The sequence below is a fragment of the Callithrix jacchus genome, chromosome 5 (genome assembly GCF_049354715.1).
Source record: "Callithrix jacchus isolate 240 chromosome 5, calJac240_pri, whole genome shotgun sequence".
Classification (NCBI taxonomy): domain Eukaryota; kingdom Metazoa; phylum Chordata; class Mammalia; order Primates; family Cebidae; genus Callithrix; species Callithrix jacchus.
In genome coordinates, this window is record NC_133506.1 from 82,318,989 (window position 1) to 82,334,414 (window position 15,426).

Below are 15,426 nucleotides of genomic sequence, written 5' to 3' on the forward strand. Positions count from 1 at the left end.
TGTGACCAGAGTGATCATGAACAAGTTAGCTAACTGCCCTGGACCACAGTTTCTCCATCTCCAAAATAATGATGACATAAGCATCTACCCACGAATCCTCTGTGATGATTAAGTGAGTTCATGTGCAGGACGCACAAGAAACAGTGTCTGGCACATAGGAAATACACAAGTTCGCAATTTATTATAACTCTGCAATCTTCTCAGCCACTCTGAAGATTCCTGGTCATCCATTCTGGGCACAATGTGACATTTACCTGAGCAGAGAGGAGAATGGTACTAGGAGATGAGGGGGACTTGGTGCCTAAGATTACTACAAACAGACCAGGCTCACACCTGTAATCCCAGCACTTTGGGAGGCTGAGGAGGGTGAATCACGAGGTCAGGAGTTCAAGACCAGCTTGGCCAACATGGTGAAACCCTGTCTCTACTAAAAATACAAAAATTAGCTGGGTGTGGTGGCAGGCGCCTATAATCTCAGCTACTCGGGAGGCTGAGATGGAAGAATCTCTTGAACGTAGGAGGTGGAGGTTGCAGTGAGCCGAGATCACGCCACTGCCCTCCAGCCCAGGCGACAGTGCGAGACTTTCTCAATAAAAAGAAAACAAAGAATTACTACAAACACATAAAGAACAGCACCGTATGGAGCAAAGGAGAGCAGCTGGAGAATCTTCTCATTCGGAGATGCATGAGATTTCAAAAACCTGCTACCACTGGCAGTTATTTCTGCCCACAAATCACCCTAAAATGCAAATCCCATCACTATGGCTAGCAAAGGCCTGGCATATGGTTCCTGTAGGCTAGGAAGCAGTCTCCACCAAGGACGGTGCTGGCTTCTCGGGTTCCTCTCCCAGATCCACAATCCGGATGGTGTTTTCCTTCTTGGAAAGCCAGAAGGCAGCGTAGACTGGCTCTGAAAACTTGCAGGCGAACTTGTGAACCAGAGTCATAGCATCATACTCTATGCCATAGAAGGAAAGGATCCCTCCTGGGAAGTCGACATAGACCCCGAGCCTACGGAAAGGGCCGGATTTGAGCGGGGTCTCCATGTCACTGTGCCAGGCCGTGAACTCCTTCCCGTTACATTGGAGGCTCCAGGAGAAGTTGTTCCCGGAAATGCAACTGTTGCGCTCCTCCCCTTTCCGGTCGATGCCTTTACAGGTCAGGCCAACATAGGCGCCTGCCCCAAAGATCTCCACCTCAAAATAGTACCTGTGCAGGTACAGACTCTGCTGGGACAGCACCTGCCGCCAGTGCAGGAACCTGCTGGGGAGGTCCGGGTAGGGGTGCTCCCAGGGTGTGGTGTTGGTGACTTTGCGGTTGTCCTCCTGCAGCCGGAGATACCTGTGTGCCGTGTCCGGGTCGAACGTGATGTCGTGCGCATCTGGGGATACACAGAAGGCAGAAGAATGGTTCGGGAATTGACAGCTGATTCAGACAGAACACTTTAAACCCAGCTGGGCTCCAAAGCACATAGAAGAAAGCATCCATTTCTCTGTTCTCTATTTACCCAGGCTGCTATTTCCCTAGGAAAAGAGCTGAGTGGTCCTAATCTCATCAATATATTTATCAACAAGGATAATACTTAAGAAAGTCTTATGACGATTCCCCTTATGAAGCTCAGATTGCTTGACATTGATGACATCATTTGATGAACTGAATCAAGAAATAGATTAATTTACATTCATTCATTCAGTCAACAAACATGTATTTAAAGTATTTGAGGAAGCAGGTACTCTTATACCCACATTTGATCCATTCATTCATTTTTAAAAATCTTTGACCAATATCTTAAAAGTGAACCAATGGATCAAATGGAGCATGATGAACTCTCAAACATGCCCTCATATTCCCCTCCCAATCCCAAAGAATAAAAGTATCTCATGCACCCCATTGCTCAAGTCAAGCTCTGTGTTATTTTTGACATTTGTTTTGCCCTCAGTCTCATCCCCCATCCTCACCACACACACAGGCAACAGCAACGCCTATAGATTCTACCACTTCTCTCCAGACCCCTGCTTTACCCCCACTAAGCCATCAGTCATCTCACTTGGACTAGTGCAATGTGTTCCTGACTGGTCAGTCATTGCTCTCTCTTGTCCCCTTGAAGACCTTCTCCACAACAGAGCCATGCTGCTTGTTTCAAGCTGTAGGCTAAGGCCAGTCATGTTGTTCCAGCTTAAAACCCTTTCATGGTGCCCTCTGCTCTTACAATAAAGCAGTGACCCCTTGCAATGACCTACCAGGCGCCACATCCCCAGTCCTTTCCTGTGTCTGTGACGCACTCCCTTGATTACTGCATTCCTGCCATGCTGACCTCAGACCTACTCAGCACTCAACACCCGCTTTGGGCTTTTGGCACAGCCTGTTCCGTCTGAGACATGATCATGCCCTACTCTGAGTCTGGTGATTCCTACTGATCTGTTCAGGCTGCAACTGAGAGTTCATGTCCTTGAAGAGGCCCTCTGTGACTCTAAAGCACTTTCTCTCAGAGCACCATGGCTTTTTAAACTTGGTACCCCTCCCCATTTATAACAGTATATTCGTGTGAGTGTTTGTCCTCCCTCTAATCTATGAGCTTCACATTTTGCACGAGATTCTTCTCTACCTCAGAGAAGATGTTCAGTATATATTTACCAAATGAATTAGCACATTAAAGACTATTTAAAAATCCCATAATTGGCTGGGTGTGGTGGCTCACGCCTGTAATCCCAGCACTTTGGGAGGCCAAGGCAGGTGGATCACGAGGTCAGGAGATTGAGATCATCCTGGCCAACATGGTGAAACTCCGTCTCTGCTAAAAATACAAAAAATTAGCTGAGCATAGTGGCACGCACCTGTAGCCCCAGCTACTTGGGAGGCTGAGGCAGGAGAATCACTTGAACCAGGTAGGCAGAGGTTGCAGTGAGCCGAGATCACGCTACTGCACTCCAGCCTGGGCAACAAAAAAAAATACCATAATTTAAAAAGTTCTCGCTGGATACAGAGGCTCATGCCAACACTTTGGGAAGCTGAGAGGAGAGAATCACTTGAGGCCAACAGTTTGAGACCAGCCTAGGCAACATAGGAAGCCTCCATCTCTACAATTGTTAAAAAAAAATTTTTTTTTTTAAATTAGCCAGAGGTGGTGGCACGTGCTTGTGGTCCCAGCTACTCAGGAGACTGAGGAAGAAGGATTGCTTGAGCATGGGAGCCACGCTGGAGCCACTGCACTCCAACCTGGGGAGGAGACGGAGACCCTATCTCAAAAAATATACATACGTACATACATACATATTTATACGTCTACATGTTTATATATGTAAACATACAAAACATGTTTTAAGTGACTGTTTATATCAATTAACAGAAACCTATCACTAATTAAGTTCTTGAGGAATCAAAAGCTACACATGGATTTTTAACTATATGAGGGATTGGTATCCCAACCCCCATGTTGTTCAAGGGTCAACTGTACAGTGTTTTAAAAATGCTAATGGGCCAAGTCAATACCACTTAGAGACAGGTTACTGACTTATGCAATTCTGGCCAAGCCATACATAGAAATGAACCACTTGGTAACTAGCCAGGAATCTTCAAAGTGCTATGGTCATGAAAGACAAAGATTGAAAGACTGATCCAGATTGAAGAGGACTAAGGAGACATGGAAATATCTATGATCTTGGTTTGGACTTTGGGCCAGAAAAAAGGGCATTGATGAAACAGTTGGTGAAAGCTGAATAAATTCTGTAGATTAGTTGATAGCATTGTAACGATGTTAATTCCCTAGTTTTGATCAATGTATTGTAGTTATGTAAAGTGTTAACATTAGGAAAAACTGAGTGAAAGATACATGGGAATTCTTTGTCCGATTTCTGTAATATTTGTGTAAGTTTCATATTACTTCAAAATGAAAAGTTAAAAGAACTGTTATTAAATTTTAAGAAGTATATGATTTAGGGATAGACATGAAGTTGCAAGAGACTGAAACCCATATGAGAGATGGCAGTTCTTACTTAGCAAAGCGCTGCACGGATATCAACAACTGGAGAAGGGGGTGCGTTCACAACTTACATTGGAGGAACTGTTCCCTGGTGCTGGGCTCAGGTTTTGAAGTCCAGTATTTGCGCTGAACAACAGCAGACACTTGAGTGCTGATGTCATACTCCTCTAGAAAACCAGAGAGTTGTGAATGCACACCTGTGCAGGTGGTCAGGAGACTCTGTGAATCAGGACTTCCCAGCCACCCTTCCCTGGGCTTCCTGGGGAAAGAAGGGGCTGAAGCCTACTAATGTCTCACAGAAATATGCTCGATAGACTACAGTCCTTTCATAGGTAAGGCAGAAACCACTGAAAAAGTGATCCAGACTGTCTTGGATTTAACTTAAAAGTACAGGCACCAGCAACCTGAGAAGCCAGTCATAGAAATGCCAGCCAATGGTATAATATAAGCATGACTAACTGACCTTCTCTGGGTCTCAACTGTAGAACAAAATCATCAAGAACAGAGTCCATGGGTATCACAGCTTGTCAGAAGGATGGCTTTGAAAATGAGACATTAGGCTGGGCGGGTGGCTCATGCCTATAATCCCAGCACTTTGGGAGGCTGAGGTGGGCAGATTACTTGAGGTCAGGAGTTCGAGACCAGCCTGGTCACATGGTGAAACCCCATCTCTACTGTCTCTACTAAAAATACAAAAATCAGACAGGCATGGTGACAGGTGCCTGTAATCCCAGCTACTAGGGAGGCTGAGGCAGAAGAATCTTGAATCTGGGAGGTGGAGGTTGCAGTGAGCCAAAATCGTGCCATTGCTCTCCAGCCTGAGCAACAGAGTGCGACTCTGTCTCAATTAAAAAAAAAAAGAAAGAAAAAAGAAAATGAGATATGAGATATTCACCCTGATATCATCTTCCCTTCCCTGTCTCTCACCTTCCTATCATCTACTGCTAGAGACATACCCGCCATAGCCCATGGCCCAGAAAGCATCTCACCTTCCTTGGCAAACTCCTGGAGCTTTTCCTTATAGTTCTCCAACAACTGGATTAAGTGTACTGTGGAGTCCGTGATGACTTTGCGGATGCCCGAGAGTTTATCCTTCAGCCCTATGTAAACACTAGGGAAGGTGATGTCTTCGGTATTCTTAAACTTGCAGTATTCCTGCAGAAAAGAAAACAGCAAAACTTGCTGTGGTTTCTGTATTCTAAAATCAGATTTCTCTCTTCATTAAGTCACTTTTCGCATCTGTAAAATGGGCTGACGGTATTGTGCCCTTCACAAAGAAAGTACGTGTAAAATTTCAAGCTCAGGGTCTAACAAAATAGAAAGCACTTTTCTAATGTTGCAGAATATTCTGGAGACCGGAGAGACCAATGGATGAAACAGGAGGATTTTATTAAGGTGGCCACTGGCTCAGCAGATTAGGATCCCAAGGCTGAGCAAAGGAGAAAGAAAACGGGGTATTTTTTAGACAATCAAGATGAGGTAGCAGCTAACAGGTTTCCAGAAGCCAGAACAAAGAACAGTTAATTAATTTGCAACATGTAGTGCTGTACATTACATTTGAAAAGTAGCATTTTGAGAAACACACTGTACATTCTTTGGATGTTATCTTGCCCTGTGACCTTGCAACGGGTCAAGAAGAAAAACAAGAGTCTTGAGATGCCTGGGAACTTTGCTGAGAATGTGGGGAGAATAAATAAGGTTAAGTTTTACAGGGAGTTAGTTCACTTTAAGAAGAGCTGGGGGTTAAGTTTTATATTAAACAGCATACAACACAGCAAAATTTATTATATAGCAGCTATAAATTATAAGGTTTTGTTTTTACTATTATTGCTATTATTTCCCTTCTTCACTAGCTGTTAGGCCCTCAAAATAAGTGGGATTTTAAAAAATCAAGTGAGAAAGCAGGTTTTTAAATATCAAGATATACTAGATAGCCATGAACAGTTCCAATACACAGTCCAGACTGGGGACCAAAAAATAAAGAACATTCTTACTTGGTTCATTCTGTCAATACTTGTTTTTTGATAATTTTTAAACACAAACCATAGTAGGAAATGGAGGAGCTCTCAGGCAGGAGCGCTACCTCTTCCTTGTCAATTTCATCCAATGCATAAATTTCTGTAATGCCTGTACCTTGCTTTAGCATTTACAAAGTGTTTTCACACAAATAATCATAGTTTCACCTAAGTTTCCAAACAATGTGTTATCAGGAAGGATGCTTTCAGATATAACACAGTATCAAACTTCAGCTGCAACTGAAGCATTAAAGAGCAGAGCAGGTGTAGAAGAACACATAGCAAAACCATAGCAATTAAAAGAGTTGTATGAAAATGATTAGATAGAGCCACAGAAGTAAAAACCAGAGAATTGATAGCAAAAGGGTGATTCAATATTTTAATGCTATATTCTGTACATGACAAAAGCAGCATTTATAATCAGTGGGAGAAAGGATGAGCTACTCAATAAATGTTGTTTTGAATGCCTAACCAACAATCTGGGGGGCAATGTTACCTTTTACCAAAATAAATAAATAAGTTATCTTACACTAAAATTTATTTTATATGTATTAAAGTCTTTTACATTAAAAATAAAGTTACGAAAGAAGAAAACATAGAAAAATAATTTATATATATATATATATATATATATATTTTTTTTTTTTTTTGAGACAGAGTCTTGCTCTGTTGCCAGGCGCCAGGCTGGAGTACAGTGGCACTATCTCGGCTCACTACAACCTCCGCTTCCCGAGGCAATTCTCCTGCCTCAGCCTCCCGAGTAGCTGGGACTACAGGCATATGCCACCATGCTCAGCTAATTTTTTTACTTTTAGTAGAGACAGGTTTTTGCCACGTTGGCCAGGATGGTCTCGAACTCCTGACCTCCTGATCCACCTGCCCTCCTGATCCACCTGCCTCAGCCTCCCAAAGTGCTGGAATTACAGGCGTGAGCCACTGTGCCAGGCCAATTTATATACTTTTTGGGTAGGAGAATCTGGAGGGAAACTTGTGAGGCAGGAAGCCAAATGCTTATTCATAGTTTGTTTTGATATTGAAAAGCACAGAAAGAGAAACACTGTTGGTGTTTTTGTCTTTCTCAGCTTCTCTTTTATTCATTCGGAAGTTAACTATGTTGCATTTGTGTATTGGGATTACTGATAATTTTTTTCCCTCTTTTTTTGTATTTTCCAAGTATTTTAACAATAAACATTTATTTTTTCTAACTAGCAGAGAATTTTTTTTTTAATGCAAGCAAGAAAAAAAATCCTATTTCAGAATACTGAAGCTTGGATGGAGCCTTCTGAATTATTTACTTCAGTGGGCTTGTAGATAAATGAGAAATTTGAGACCCAGAGAGGTTAACAGCAGAGCTGTTTAGTGACAGATTTAGAAGGATGGTGTTTACCCCCAACCTAGTGTTCCTTCCCTGAAAAGTTACATGTTCTTCAGATGGGCTCCAATGGCTTGGCGTTTAATGTCTATTGATACATTGTAATGAAAAGCATTTCCTCTTCCCAGCCTTCTTCAATTATTCCAGCCACAGCCCTCTCTGAAGCAGGGCTCCAGTCTTATCCCTACCAAGCAAACCTCCATGCAGCAGACTGCTGGAGTGGTTTATAAAACATACTCACTGACTCATCACTCTCCCATCTGAAGCCCTTCCCAGCCAGACACCTGCCTGGCCATGCCAGCCTCATCACTCTGCACCTAGCATTCCAGGCTCCACCCTTGTTAAAGTACCTTGGCTCCCCAAGTCAGCTATGCTTCCCTCTGCCTTTGCATATGTTGTTCCCTCTACCTGGAACTACTGCACATTGAACTGACTGATCTTCCAGGACCTGCTTCAAGCTTCCCTGCTCTGAGCAGTCCTCCCTCCCTACCCCTTCTATACTCTGCTGAATGAAGAATCTGCTTCTGTCTGTTCCACAGCTTCCTGTGCACACCATTTATCAAAAGACAGTTCCATTCATAAATGGCCATGAGCCTAGCACAGCAGGGGCGCTCTGAGGTGTAGCTGTGGGATACCTCTGTCCCCTCACCCCCCATACCTCCAGGAACTGGACAGTGTTGCTGATGGCTGCCATCCTTTCCAGCTCTTGCTTGCTTTTCTCCATCTCGGCACTCCTGTACTCCAGGTGGGTCTTGATGCCATTGGCCTGGCTCAGAGCAGCTTGCTCCTTGTCCTCCAAGAAGAGCATCACATTGGTCTGGGCCTTCCTCACAGCATCAAGGAGTTCCCCAAACTGCATCTCAGCCACTGCTTTGACCTCTGACACCGACACCTGGTTGGGGGGCAGGGGTTGAAGGCAGCCAAGCACCTGTTAGTGAGGTGTCCAACTTTATAGAAGCTCAACATAAAGAAATGTCAGCTTGAGAAACCCAAATATTAGGGAGCAGTTTTCTATTGTAAAAGGAATCCTTTATTCTCATGTGAATTCCAGGTTCCTGGAAAAAGGATTTACTTATTAACTTGGTCTCCTCATCCAACTGATGAGAAAGTGAACTCCTCTGTGACCTCCAAGCTCCCTTATATAAGCCCTGACACTGTTAATCAAGTTTCTGAAATTGATTTTCCTACCAGAGCAATGCGTGTGTTCAGCCTACTTGATAGTTATATTTCAAGAAGCAAAGAATTTGGCTTTTTTTGCACAATCAGTAGCATGAATCAGCTTTCTTAACATTTCATTATGCCTGGTCAAACTGACCACTGAGTCCATCAGAGGCAAATGCATGCCTAAGACGATACTGTCTCTACCACACACAGAATCCCCATAAGATGTTTAGGGTGTGTGTAGATGACCACGGCACCAAGCAACTGCAGGACAAGCATATATGTGCAGAACAGAATGTGACATTCAAATAAAATACAAAAGAACACCCATGTGAGAAACCCTAAGGGTTTGAATGATGGAGCATATGCATGTGGACGCTTCCACATGGTCAGCATCCTCTATGAATGCCTTCAATCAACATCGTGTTTACAACATCCTTCCAAATTCTCAAGGTTTCCATTTCTCTGGTATTCTTAGGAATTGGTGCAGACAGCTCAAACTGATATTGCCATAAATCTACACTAATTACCTTGTTATATTTTATACAGAAGTCTTGCATAAAATTTCCCTTGCTCAGACTCCCTTCACTCCCCCATCTCACAGCCCAAAGCCCATTCTCTGCCTGCCTCAGTCTACCTCATTGTTCCCACCCAGCCCTATCCCATCTGAGACTTTCTGAGCACCCCTCCAGCTGCTGTTTTCTCTTTCTCCTCCCAAGGTTAAGGGCCAGCTCTGAACATTCAGGGCTGCAAAATGATTCCGAATAGCAGATGTCCTTGGGCAGAGGCTTCAGGAGCACCTCTCACCACTGGCAAGAAAGGAGAGAGGCAGAGAGGGTGGAAGAATGAGACTCAGATCAAAAAGGGGCACCTAGTAAGGAGAGGACTCAGAAAGGATGGGACTCTGGGCCCAGGCTAGATGGGAACCTAGAGGTTTAGAGGGAGATGGGAAGAAAAAATTATAACACCAGATAGGAGGTCTTCTGCCTGACTCAGGCCCACTTAGGCCAGAGCTCAGGAATTCAATGCAGGAGAATGACTCATCTCTTATCAGTCTTCAATCTGGTGGCAAATGGAAGAATAAGCAGCAGAAAGAAAGGTCGCGCCATTGCACTCCAGCCTGGGTAACAAGAGCGAAACTCCGTTTCAAAAAAAAAGAAAAGAAAGAAAGGGGTATCTCTATAGCAGGGAGATGATTCGAAGACAGAGAGACTCTCCCTACAATCTTTCTCTCTCTCTTTTTTCTTTTTCTTTCTTTTTTTTTTTGAGACAAGGTCTTCTCTGTTGCCAGGCTGGAGTGGCACAATCTCGGTTCACTGCAGCTTTGACCTCCTACGCTCAAGCAATCCTCCCACCTCAGCCTCCCAAGTAGCTGAGACCGCAGGTGCATGTCATCATGCCCAGCTAATTTTTATATTTTTTGTAGAGACAGGATCTCACTATGTTGCCCAGGATGGGCTCAAACTCCTGGCCTCAAGCAATCTGCCTGCCTCGGCCTCCCCAAGTGCTGGGATTACAGGTGTGAGCCACCATGCCCAGCCTACATTCTCATTTTTATGCCAACTTTTCCATCACCTGTTGGCTTCCTTGAGGTTAGGCAGCTGGACAGAGATGGGAGCAAATAAGCTATGGTAATAGGATTAAGGAAGAGGGGGGATGGTAGACTTTCTCCAAATTCTTCCAGCCCACACCAAGAAGAACTTTTAGACAGGTGGTGGTGTTGAAAAGCCAGGGCAGCAGGAGAGGCAATTTCGGAAACCCAAGGCTGTCTGGTGTTGTGGCTCCCTCTGGAGCCCTGGTGTTCAGGGCTTGCCCTCACCCTTGGGAGGAGGAAGAGCAGCACCTGAACCAGCTGCTGAGAGAGATCTCAGGTTAGATTGGGTGGGGACAATAGTGGAGAAGGAAGCAGGCAGAGAATGGGCTCTGGGCTGTGGATGGGGGGTTCAGAGCACTGTCTGAAGAGTGAAGACCTGAGAACCAGCAAAGCTACCTGGGCCCCACCCAGGCTTCCCAAGTGGCAAACCCGCTGCCTGGGGCTCTGCCAGGAGCAGGCTCTACAACCCTCAGATACTTCACCTCTCTCCCTCTTCCCACTCACCAGGGAATGAGGACCCTATGCTGCCAGTCTGGTCACTCTTCTAATTATGTAACAATAATCATAAAAGCCACCAACATGTAGTAAGCTCTTACTATGTGCCAGGTACTGTTATCCTAGCATCCCTAAAAGGTAGGTACTATTAGGGTCTCCATTTCTTAGATAAGGAAATTAAGACAGTGATAAATGGACTGATTTGCCCAACATCACACTCCAGACTGTCTCTGGAGTCCATCCCTTTGACCACCATTCTACATTGCCTCGAAGTAGGGCCTAGGATTAGGTATTCACGTGGCTGCAGTATAGCACTTAGCTGGCACAGCCTGACCTCTCCTTCTGGACCTTTGCACATTCACTAGGATGAGCTAGGGAGGCATATGAGAAATTCAGCTGAGCATCAGCCCATGGGCTGTGGCCCTGTGGGGGTTGCAGAGGACATCTACGTTCAGCCCAAGGACATTTAAGAAGCCCTCCCAAGACCAGACAGACAGGTTTTAGCTTGTTCACTGTTGGCACCAGTTATGGGCACATCCTATGCCCATAAATACACAAGCTACTGCTGAGCAGGTAACCAAGAGGGAAAGAGGCCAAGCCTCCACAGCAATTTCTGAACCAAATGTTTACAAGTGTTGCCTCCTTGACATTGTAAATACTATAAATTCTGAGATATTCATCACAACTGGATTTAAATCTAAAAGTTAAATCATATTTCCATATGGCAAAGAAGTGAAGATGACGAAATCTACCTCAGAAGACAGGAGAGTTTTGTTTATAACCATTTGGGAGTGGGGCAAATGGTGGTGGTAGTGTTTGATCCAGGCTCTATGTTAGCTAACATGTCCTAGTTCCCTGGCTTACTCACCCTTCATGCCCACTCAGGCTCCAGATTTCCAGGTTCCAGGAGTCACAGAGGCCTGAGGGTGCTCCCTGCCTGCTCTGCCCACTCCGGATCACCTCCAGAAAGCAGGAGCAGGACACAGCATGGGAACCAGCATGAGGGTGTTGTGGGAAAGGAGCAGAATCCTGTCTCCAGTGATGACTCACAGATTCCTCCTAGAAGCACGATACCATGAGGCTAAGAGGCATGAGACTAAAGACAAATTCAGGATCTAAATCATCACCCTCGGCCCCACTGAGGCCATCTGAGGAAGGATGGTGGAATGGAGGCATCAGGTGATATTGGTGGATTGACTTCTGCTATGGCCTGGCCCTCATTCCTAAACCTTCCCATTGAGAAATACTTCTTTCCTGCATGTAAATGTAATGTGCAAAGGGCATTTACTGCCCAAATGATGACAAGCAGAAATACTAGAGAGGAGAGGCCTCAAACACATCCAAGGAGCCAGGAGGTAACGGTTTAAAGATTTAATGGGGGTGTACATGCCTGTCAATATTCTAAGTCATTCTTAGGTCAAGGGAGCAACAAGCCCAGGTTCTCCCATTCCATCACTCTAGAGGGCTCTAGACAAGTCTTGTCATCTCTCCACATCTTCGCGCCCCTTGTGCATGGTAGCTAGCTATTGCAGTAACTACTACCCCTGGTCATCATGTAATTATGAGAAGTGAGGAGGGATCAACGTGTCTGAAAATTAAAGAGCTGGGAAAATACAAGATCCTCCTAGAGGTTCTCCAAGTTATCTTAAGCCTGGAAATCAGTTATCTCTGAAGGTTTATAAAGGTTTAAGGGGATAATCCTCTTTCTTCCTTTAATAAAATATTGTGGGTAAGAAAGAGGTTTCATCCTTCAGTAGCTAGTTAGTTGTAAACATCCAGGAGGTGAAAATTAAGTTGAAATGAATACATGCTTTAAGGGTAGATGAATGGATGGATGGATGATGGATGGGATCATTCATTCTCAGGATATAAAAATGACAATGCTGATTCACTTCCATAGGGTAAGTGTTTAGCATTCTTTTTTTTTTTTTTTTTTTAACATGGAGTCTCACTTTGTTACCCGGGCTAGAGTGCAGTGGTGCAAACTCGGCTCACTACAGCCTCTACCACCTGGATTCAAGCAATTCTCCTGCCTCAGCCTCTTGAGTATCTGGACTACAGGTGAGCACCACCACCATGCCTAGCTAATTGTTGTATTTTTTAGTAAAATCAGGGTTTCACTGTGTTGGCCAGACTAGTCTCAAACTCCTGACCTCCAGTGGTCCACCCACGTCAGCCTCTCAAAGTGTTGGGATTACAGGTGTGAGCCACTGCACCCAGCCTGTTTTGCATTCTCTTCTGAGTGGTGAGTAATGGCTTGCCACTGATGAGAGGCATTTGTAGAACTGCTCAGAGTCTACCTGGAGATCACTTACTGCCTACTTAGCCTGGCACACCATGGTCTTCTGAAATACCATCCCTAATCCTGAGTTTTCATTTTTCCAGCTGCCAGGTCATATAGGACTGGTGAGACTCACATGCAGAAAACCCTTATATAATGGAAGAAGCCAAGATTGTATATGATTTCTAGACCTCTGACTAAATACCCAGCCCTACACACACATACACCCTGTCAAGACAGCACATGCAAATGTAGAAATAAAAATGTTGTTAAAGGATTAGTCTTGGTCCTAATTTATATTCTTAAAAAGCAAATCACTTGCCAGGTTTAACGCTTAAGCTAATTTCATAACATCCTGACATCAAGGTGAGGCTACCCCATGGTGTAGTCAACTGTATCTATAATTCTCATTTGCAGAGAAACCTCGAGGAACCTATAGGCATGGAGGCTAGGCATGCAGTACCATGTCCCATACCCCCAGACGGGCCTGGCTGACCCAGGCTGACCTTACCAGAACGGACTTTTGGTTGGCCTGGAGCCTGGAGATGGCATTTTCGTTCAACTTGAGTTTCCGCTCCAAGTCTAACTGAGTGCACTGGAGTTCAGCCTAAAAAGCAGAAAGCAGAGAATTAAGGAGGAAGGAGCCCGATGCACACAGAAGGACACAGGCACTCTCCACCCCTGATATCCCCATCCTTCTTCCCTGGAAAGAAGTCTAACCTCTGCAACTGATCTCAGAAGTCAGCCAGAAGGCACAAAGCGTGGGCAGTGAGCCTGTGCCCTTCTGGGGCTGTAGTCAGCATGAGTCAGTGAAAACACAGTTAGCACATACTCTGTGCTGCTCACCATTTCAAGAATTTTATAAATTACCCCACACCATCCTTGCCATAGCTATATTAGCTGTAAAACAAAAGTAAAATTCTAAGCCCACCAACCATCTGAATGGACCCCTCCTCGCAGCAAAGGGCATTCCAAAGTTAACCTGAAAAACTAGTTCAGGCCATGATGGGAAGCGGGGGTCAGACATGCCTCATTACACCCTCCTCCCTTCTGGAATTACTGATAGGGCACACTCTTTAAGTCTGATAAGAAACATTTACAATCTGTTCTCTCCAAAACCTCCTACCTGGAAGCTTTACTCACATGATAAAACCTTGGTTTCCACCACTTCGTATCTTAACTCAGACATTTCTAAGTCTTTAGACAATAACTTGACTATTTCAACCAACTGCCTACCAGAAAATCTTTTTATCTCCCTATGACCTGGAAGCCCTGGCTTCCAGTTATCCCACCTTTCTGGACCGAACCAATATATATCTTACATGTATTTAATTGATGTCTCACGTCTCCCTAAAATGTATACTAGGCTGTGCCCCAACCGCCTTGGGCACACATTCTCAGGATCTCCCGAGAACTGTGTCACAGACCACTGGTCACTCACATTTGGCTCAGAATAAGTATCTTCAAATATTGTACAGAGTTTTCCTCCTTTTGTCAACATAGGTAAAAATGATTATTATTTCAAATATATAGGTGATAAAATCAAGCCATGCTTCCAAGTTCATCAATGGAGTTGAGCCTAGGCTGACCCCTAGAGCGCCTAACAGAGAGTGTAGGCTTGAAGCCAGATGGCCAGGTGGGAAGTCTACATTTTTTTTTATTTAGCTGTTGAGACTTTGGGCAAATTTACTTACGTATTTGAAAAACAAACTCTTTGTCTTATACTCACACAACACAGAACACTTTCATAACTGAAATGTGTGGGGTTTTTTCCCACATGAAGCCATTCTCCAACATCACCAGGGTGTCCTAAAACATAACTCAATTCTGACACTCCCTCCTTGGAGATGGAAGAGAGCACAGGGCAAGGGATGTGGGAGGGAAGTGGCAACTCCACTCCCCCTCCAGCTGCGGGGTTGGCATGCTCCAGGGACTTCCACCCCTTCAGCAATCCAGAAGCTCCTGGAAGCCCAGCCTTCTGGGTTTATATGGAGGCTTCATCGTGTGGGCATGACTGATTACATCATTGGCCACTGGTGATCCTTTCAACGTTCAGCCTCACTTCTCTCCCTGGAGGAGGTTGGGGAGATGGGGCTGAAAGTCAAACACCTTAATCATAGGGTTGGCTCCCATGGCAACTAGCCCCCATTCTCAGACTCTCAGGAGCCCCCTCAGGCACCCAGTCATCTCATTGGCATTCAAAAAAGACACATCACTTCAGAGAGTCTTCAGGTTCTAAGAGCTGTTGGGTGCCAGGAAATGGGGGCACAGACCAAACCTAAGTTTCTTATTTCACAACTTAATATCTCTAAACTTCCATTTCGTCACTTTTGAGATGGGGATCAATAAACTGTCTGCTTTATGGGATTAGAAAAGAATGGACTAATCAGATAATGTATGTCAATAAGAACTTTGTATAGTACCTGGGACACTATTAATGAGCTCCATAAATGTCAGTGATTGCCAGCAACGTCATCATCATCATCATTACTCCTGCTACCATGGCTGCTTTCCATTCATGTTCTGTAT

At 44.6% G+C, this 15,426-nt stretch overlaps 1 protein-coding gene across 3 annotated transcripts in view; it reads right to left on the reverse strand.

The window, feature by feature from the left end:
• Positions 1-162: 162 nt before the first annotated feature.
• Positions 163-15,426, reverse strand: part of LOC100412372 (tripartite motif-containing protein 16) — a 59,921-nt gene continuing 44,657 nt past the window's right edge. For all 3 annotated transcript variants that reach the window (XM_078373091.1, XM_078373090.1, XM_035300108.3), the window contains 5 exons: positions 13,409-13,504; positions 8,025-8,258; positions 4,969-5,134; positions 4,051-4,146; positions 163-1,381 (listed from right to left, as the gene is read on the reverse strand). In XM_078373091.1, the coding sequence (XP_078229217.1) occupies positions 798-1,381; positions 4,051-4,146; positions 4,969-5,134; positions 8,025-8,225 (1,047 nt within the window). In that variant the 5' untranslated portion in view covers positions 8,226-8,258; positions 13,409-13,504 and the 3' untranslated portion in view covers positions 163-797. The remainder of the gene's footprint in view (positions 1,382-4,050; positions 4,147-4,968; positions 5,135-8,024; positions 8,259-13,408; positions 13,505-15,426) is intronic.